The sequence below is a fragment of the Pleurodeles waltl genome, chromosome 12 (assembly GCF_031143425.1).
Source record: "Pleurodeles waltl isolate 20211129_DDA chromosome 12, aPleWal1.hap1.20221129, whole genome shotgun sequence".
Taxonomy (NCBI): Eukaryota; Metazoa; Chordata; class Amphibia; order Caudata; family Salamandridae; genus Pleurodeles; species Pleurodeles waltl.
In genome coordinates this window covers 707,868,807-707,877,033 of record NC_090451.1, presented here as the reverse complement: position 1 = coordinate 707,877,033, position 8,227 = coordinate 707,868,807, and the positions used below count along the sequence as shown (strand labels likewise).

Sequence of the window (8,227 nt, the reverse complement as noted above, 5' to 3'; positions counted from 1 at the left end):
TACTCTTCCAGTTCTAAGAAGCCAGGACGCTTTGAGCCTCTTCTAAGGCACGTGCCCTTACCTTCACAATTTCAAAGAGTTTTTGAACGACTCAGCAGTTACAGACCAGTTAGCCCATCTCTTCTGCTCCTTTCGTATTCGTTGTACCACCAAGGGCTCTTGTTCCTGTCTCCTGATTTGTCTCAACTGCTACTTGCTTCCCACAGACCCCCACACCGCCTGGATACCCTCACGGGTGATTAGTCGCGCTTTACAAATCTATTCGGAATTTGAAAAATAAACCCTCTTTCTTTCCTACCGCCCAACAATTACAAATTCCACTCTTTCATACTCAGTGGTTGACTTTTCCTTCCACCCCATGACCATGGAGACCAAAGGTAAACACATATTTCTGCCCAAGACCTCTTCCGCAGAGTACTTACGGGTCAAGCCCTTCCTTGAAACACATGGCGGCAAGCTGGGCTAATGACCTGCAAACAGGACTAGCAAAAACGAGAAGGTACAGGGTCCCAACATCACATTTTATTCAGTTCAATGAGTTAAAAAAAACTTCTCATTATTAAGTTTTAATTTTAAACATTGGCACAACATCCTGTACCACAAAAAATGTAAAATCCCAGTTCACAACTTCACGATGCACTATCAAAGGTGAACCACTGGGTGTTGGGGCGAGATCAGGAAATCACCGAAGTCTTTAACACTACTGAAGGTAGAGGGTGGGAGACCAAGACAGAGAGACTAGTCGGCGATAAGCGACAGACGTAGGAGGTTTACTCTGCAGGGATTGAAATCAGGTGAGTCCTGGCAGGTGATTTCTGTTGTTTAAAAAGACAATGTACAAGCACAATAATGGTATATAATAATAGCAATGTTATAGACCCTGATATTATAGGGTAATAGCGTGACGATATACACAATGAGTATATATAAGCTCTTGACATGTTCGATTAAACATAGGAAAATAATATATATAATGATATATGCGAAGACGATATATGTGTAATGACAACTGATATCATAAAGATATGTGTAGTGAAGTTATAGACCCTGATATTATGAAATACAAGCATGATGATATATACGATGAGGATATATAAGCAGTTGACATGTACGATGAAACGTTGAAAAATAATTTATACGATGACATATGCAAAGACCATAAATGTGTAATGAGAATTGATTTCATAAAGATAAGGCCCCTGATATTATAGACTAAGTCGATATTTGTGTTTTGATAGAGACAAATGGAACTGAAATGTGGAGTGCACTGACTGTTTAGGGAGCTCCTGCGCCGGTGGTCCTCCCTAGGCAACTGCCTAGTATCTCCTCGCCTTAGACGCAAGTCCTTGGGATCCGTAGCACAGGATCTGGTGAGATGGTTTTGGCCAAAGAGCAGAGGTTCCACCTATGTCTTCGGATGGACACCGCAGACTGTGAAGACTCTTCTCATCCTAAGACTGTTCCATCAGGGTCAGAATCTGACCTTCATTTCACATACTAGGAGCCTGGATTGTTCAGCTCTCTTGGCAGAGTGAAAGGACCTCAGCAGTGATGCTGCTTCTGGCACCGAGCACTAAAAACATTATTTAAAAAGGATAAAGAGCATCACAACTTCGGCGAGGGAGAAAAGTGCAGGAGATGTCCAGGAGTGTTGAGTAGACATGTGGGGAGAGGCGGGCCTTGGGGTTCTCGTGTTAGAGTGGTTGGCAGAAGTGCTGTGGTGAGAGTGATGGAGCGCAGGGGCTTGAGGGGGAGTCACAGCAGATGTGCCCTAGAGGAACGGCATGGACAGAAGAGGTGACCAGGGGTGCCATTGCAGAAGTGTTCAGGCGGACATCTTTAAGGAACTGCATATATGTTTATTTGTACATATTACATGTGTTTGTATACATGTATATGCATCTACATTTGTGTGAATGTGCTTATGCATGTATTTATGTTAGCATGTATGCTTGTACATATATTACTTTCTGAGTTATCTTGTATATATGTATGCATGTATATAAATCTATATGTTCTGCAAGTATGTACGCATGTATATGTGCATGTACTCGTGCATTAGCCACTGGAGTGCAGGACATCAATAGGCCGAGGCTTAGTTTAAGCCTGTGTCCTGTATTCTGGAGGGCCAGAAGGAGGGCGGTCCTCTTGATGGTCTCAGGTGGGCAGTATTCTAGAAGGCCAGAAGAAGGGTGGTCCCCTTGATAGTCCCAGGTGGGCAGTTTTCCTAGAAGGCCAGAAGAAGGGTGGTCCCCTTGATGGTCCCAGGTGCGCAGTATTCTAGAAAGCCAGAAGAAGGGTGGTCCTATTGATGGTCCCAGGTGGGCAGTATTCTAGAAGGCCAGAAGGAGGGTGGTCCTCTTGATGGTCCCAGGTGGGCAGTATTCTAGAAGGCCAGAAGAAGGGTGGTATCCTTGATGGGCCCAGGTGGGCAGTTTTCTTGAAGGCCAGAAGAAGGATGGTCCGCTTGATGGTCCTAGGTGCGCAGTTTTCTAGGCCAGAAGAAGGGTGGTCCGCTTGATGGGCCCAGGTGGGCAGTATTCTAGAAGGCCAGAAGAAGGGTGGTCTGCTTGATGGTCAAAGGAGGGCATTTCAAGCTGGGAGTTCCCTCATGATGACAGATGAAGCTCTGATTGAAGGGAAGCGCCTTCAACTCTTTCCAGAACTGAGCCAGTGATGTTCTGAGCCTGATGCAGGCGGGATGTTGTTCCAGAACCTAGGTGCAGATCGGGTAAACGCTAGACCCTGCGTTTCTCTTTCTTTCACATTTTCTCTTCCAGTCGTTCGATGTCAAAGGCGCGAGATGTAAGGATGGAGAACCAAGACAGCGTAGGGTAGAAGTCTGAGTAAAGTTACTAATTCAGGGGGGCTAGGCCCGCTCTATCAGGCCCGAACTGCCAGGGCAGAGGTTTGGTCTGGGAGCACTGTCTGGGGTACCAGAATCCACTGAGGATCTCAATGGCTTCAAAGTGCAAATCCCAAAATTGGCCAATGTGCCCTGGTTTGTCAGAGGAAACAGTATGCGCTGGAAGGCCGGCAGCATCTGCAGGACAGCAGCCAAGAACCACTGGGTCGAACCATTCAACTCAACCATCAGATTCCACAGAGGAACAATAACTCCAAAAAAGTAAGGGGTTAGGCAGTGACCGATTCGGGCCAGCATCCAAGAAAGATTGGCAGTTCCATGGGCCATGTTGCAAAAAGGGCGACCCGTCACTGCCACGGCTCCCTTGGACTTTCAGAAGTTCCAAGACCTAAGATTCAGCCCCCCATCACTACACCTCTCTGCTGCGGATGTCTCTGGATGTAATGTAGCAACGGACATTTATAGTGCCAAATTGGGGGTGGGGCGGGGTCAAGCGCTTGGAAATGAAAGTTAATGTGCAGGAAGTGGAGAAGACCGGAAGCCCATCAAAAGATTGCTTTAAGTGTTTTCTTGAGCTTTGACCGATAATCCTTCATGGGTAGCCCCTAGACTCAGATACTGTCATTTTTATTACATTTTATGACACATATTTCATAGATGCCGTATCAAGTGGTACGGACTGAAACAAGGTTTGGACTGGGCTGGGATACGGCTGTGATATGTCTGATATAAGCACAGGAGGAAAATGAAAGGGCTGGACCTGCGGCACCCCGGCTAAATAGAGAGATGTGTAGAGGGCTGAGGTTCAGATCAGTTTGTCACCTGAGATAGTTCAAACTCTCTTTTGGCCCTCAAGTGAATGGGGACAGGGTGATGGTGCTCTGGGCCCTGATAGTAGGAGTATCTTCAGGCCACTGACCTAGGAACTTTTGAGGACTGAACTTCAAGTGCCATCATTCCTGTTCCCTTGAAAGAAGAGTGAGCGGATGGGCTGGAGTCACCGCTCCACAAAAGCTGAGGGACAAATTGGCCGCCGCTCCGTGGAACTTCTGCAGTACAAGTCGCGATCTCTTTCTAAGCACGCAGGAGGACATTGCACGCCTCCTAGAGAACAGTCTCAGGACAACATAAACTAAAGTGTTGAGGAACATACAAAGAGAAGTACAGACACTGAATCTAAGCTCCAACCACAGGATCCAGAGAGGATAGGAAAAAGGAAGGTAGCTGAAGACGCATAAAAATCATTGTTGACACGAAGTTTTCGCCATTTGTTGGATGTGGACGGCAAGTTCTTCTTTCACAAACCTTCATCCTATAAAGACAAAAAAAGTACAATGTTGTCTTTTTATGTATTTATTTTAGGAATACTTAGCCAATGACCACTAATGAGGCACTTTGGTCATGTGTATGATTCGCCTTATAAATATTGACTACAAAATGTTGAATACTTTTCAAATTAAACATTAGATCAACAAAAAAAAAAAAAAAACTTTCGCTGTTGCACCCAAATTACAGCATAATAGTGGGGGTGGGGAGGTGGTTGCCCCATATGAGCATTGAAACAGCACCCCAGGACAAGTTTCGCCTTTATTAGGGCTCATCAGTTGGGTATAGCTTGTTCCCAGTGACACAGTGTGCTCGGTCCTGGGTTGTTTGTGTTCAGTCCAGGGAGGACCTGGCTTGGCAGTTCAGGTTGGGCTGTTCCCATAAGGAGCAGGTTCAAGACTGATTTGCATGTGGCTGGGTTCCAAACTGAGGTGGCCTGGTGGCTTTATTAACAATGGACTGGGGTGCGACCCGAGTAACTACCAGCAGCTGAGAATAATTCAGCATTCCATCTGTAATTTTTTTGTATACTTCAGAATTTCACAAAGTTGACAGATAAAGCCCAAAAATATAACTTGAGAAGAATGGGAATGACCCTCAATTACACCGGGAAGAAAAGACTAGTAGCTTTCTTAAGGACTGAGCCAGAGATAATGGGGAGCATGTTTATAATAAAGTGGTGCAGGGCAGAGCAGAAAGTGACCTTGCTGTGCCCACCTGCGCCACACGGAAAGGGCAGAAATGCACCTTATTTACAAAATACAGTGTATTTCTGTCCGTTCTCTGCAAAGGCGCAGAATGGGCAGCCCAGCGCCAACGTAGGTGCGCTTACACCATGGTGCAGGGGTGCCTGAGTCACAGAAAGGATTGTTTCTGTGCAGAAAGCAGAACATTCCTGCACAAAAACAATCCACAGAGGTGTTTTCCTCTTTCTATGTGTGATGCAGGATAAGGCGAGGAGAAATACAGCTGTATATCCTTGTTGTGTCTCCCCTGGAGAGGTCTATGGTTTTGACGCATTCCCAAGTTTACAGATTCTTGTAAAACTGGAAATGGGTCTCCATAGGTGTTGCATGGGAAGACCCACTGCAACACCAATGGAAACGTCTCCCCGACGCAGTGTAAGGCAATGCAGCGACTAGCGTTGCCTTACACCATATTTACGAGACTATGAAAAGCCACGCAAAGTGGCTTGTGTGGCCTTGTATATGTGGGACTGCAGCCTGCGCTGCCGGTGTGTCACAAAAACTGACGCACTGGCAGTGCATCGGGCTTGTAAATAGCCCGTGTGTGTGCATCCAAACTGCCAGAGCAGACAGGCAGGCCGAGAAGCCTCCACAGCAGTTGAAAAAGAGAAAACGTGAAGAAAATGGCAGTCTTCCACATAGTACTGCGACTCAAATCCAGTCTGAAGGAGAGTCGGTGCATAGCCCAAGGACAAGAACAGAACGTGCACAATGGGCCCTGGTCCCATTACATGCTCAGTGTAAAACATGTCAGGGCATCTGTCACGCACCTGTGGGTGATGAAGACCAGCCTCCGGTCCCAAGGGGGTGCGCCTGGCCGCCTACTGTGAAGACCAGCCCAGGTGCTCAGACTGGACACACAGGAATGACGACCATTCATGGAGATGATGCTCACTCCAGCCACAGTGGAGATACTCATAATGGTTGCACCATGTGAACAGACCATGTGGATGATTATAATGGACACACTCTGCAGATGCTTACAATGGACACACAGGGATAATGCTCATAACAGACACACAGTGGTGATGCTCAAAAGGCCCTTACACAGGAGATGCTCATAATAGACACAGAGCAGTGATACTCTGAAGGCCCTTACAGTGGAGATGGTCATAAGAGACACACAGCGGTGATGCTTCAAAGGCCCTTACATAGGAGATGCTCGTAATAGACACACTGCGGTGATGCCCAGAAGGCCCCTTACAGTGAAGATGCTCATAATAGACACACAGCGGTGATGTACAAAAGGCCCTTAAAATGGAGCTGCTCGTAATGGACACACTCTGCAGATGCTAATAGTAGACACACAGTGCTGATGCTCAAAAGGCTCTTAAAGTGGAGATGCTCATAATAGACACACAGTGTTGATGCTCAAAAGGCCCTTACAGTAGAGATGTTCATAATGGACACACAGAGGTGATGCTCAAAAGGCCCTTACAGTGGAGATGCTTATAATAGACACACAGCGGTGATGCTCAAAAGGCCCTTACAGTGGAGCTGCTCATAATGGACACACAGTGGTGATGCTCAAAAGGCCCTTACAGTGGAGGTGCTCATAATGGACACACAGAGGTGATGCTCAAAAGGCCCTTACAGTGGAGGTGCTCATAATGGACACACAGAGGTGATGCTCAAAAGGCCCTTACACTGTAGCTGCTCATAATGGACACACAGTGGTGATGCTCCGAAGGACGTTACAAAGGAGATGCTCATAATAGACACACAGCGGTGATGCTCAAAAGGCCCTTACACTGTAGCTGCTCATAATGGACACACAGTGGTGATGCTCAAAAGGCCCTTACAGAGGAGGTGCTCATATTGGACACAGGAGTGATCCTCACACTCCACACAAAGGGATGAGGTAACACTAGACATATGGACAAGGCCCACAATGACACACATAATGGGTCATCATTAAGGCTCCCAGTTTTCCGTTTCACTGATTTTTACAGCTAAATACAGACGGAAAACGATGTGTTTGCTGTCTGTATTTAATTTTAAAAGCAGAAAAATACTGAAAATTGTGCTTCTTATGGGTGGCCAACAGGAGACCAGATCGACACATGGGGAGGAAAAAACAGGATGAGATTTCCTTAAATACAGTCACATGTAAATGTATATATGGAATATAATGGTGATGTTCACCTGTGTGGAATGTTTTGTTATATATGGCAGCCTAATTTGCTTTAAAAAGTTACACGCATCAAAGTATGGGTGCATGTTTATCACTTTAATAAATTTGAAATATACCATTTTATGACTCATTCGTTCTCAAAACACTGAATAAATAAAGCTAAATACCAATAAGATGACAAAAAGTTAAAGATAGATAAATGATGGAAATGTGAAAAAGAGAAATAGCATAAAACGGGGAGCCCTAGTCATAACGCGCACGGGGTGATGCTCACACGGGACACAATGGGCTTGATTTAGATGTCAGGGGATGGGTTACTCCGTCACAAGGTTGACTCATATCCCGTCCGTCGAAATATAAATCCCGTAGGAAATAATGGAATTTATATTTCAGCGGCAGAATATCCATCACTGTTGTGCAGAGTAACTCATCCGCAGAAATCTAAATCAGGCCCAAAGCGTTGGTGCTCATACATGACACAGGGATGTTGCTCATAATGCTTACACAGTGAGGATGGTCATAATGGACCCACCAGGGAGATGCTTACACCGAACACAGATGATGCTTTCACAGGACTCACCATAGCATAACATAACAGGTGTATTTAAGGAACACATTCATCCAGAAGAATATCTTGGTGCTGACTAACAGATGCTCAGTGTTACCCAACTCAATGGTACTCATCCTATTGAGCTATGACGGATGAAAGGCTAAGTGGACCTGCCGGGATTTGAACCTGTAACCATGAGATCAAACACAGGCCCCTAGAGTGGACGCTCTAGCAACCAGGCCTGGCTAAACAACAATACTCGATGATTACAGGGCACGTGCTATCAATACTTACACTATTGTTGCCTTTTTTCCGACAGTCTCCACAGACGACTCCGATGAGTCCATTCACGATTTGAATAGCGCAGAGCACCAGTTCCAGGCCGCTGAGTCCCAGCATGATGGAGAACAGCACAATGTTCCAGAGGACAATCTTCTCCGGCTCCTTGCAGGTCGTCCATAGAGCTTCGTTCTTCAAGTATGTTTCACTGCAGGGGGACAGAAGTCAGGCATGAGGCCAGTTACATACAACATGCATACTGGTCAGGAGACCAAAACACGCCTGACCTTTACAAACCAAACACATTTACAATTGGCGTATCTACA

The 8,227-nt window shown here is 46.0% G+C and overlaps 1 protein-coding gene across 1 annotated transcript in view; it reads right to left on the bottom strand.

Moving 5' to 3' along the window:
• Positions 1–645: 645 nt before the first annotated feature.
• Positions 646–8,227, bottom strand: part of TM4SF5 (transmembrane 4 L six family member 5) — a 29,848-nt gene continuing 22,266 nt past the window's right edge. Inside the window, exons 4-5 of the mRNA XM_069215709.1 lie at positions 7,917–8,109; positions 646–4,178 (exon numbers count right to left, since the gene is read on the bottom strand). Of these exons, the coding sequence (XP_069071810.1) occupies positions 4,164–4,178; positions 7,917–8,109 (208 nt within the window). The 3' untranslated portion in view covers positions 646–4,163. The remainder of the gene's footprint in view (positions 4,179–7,916; positions 8,110–8,227) is intronic.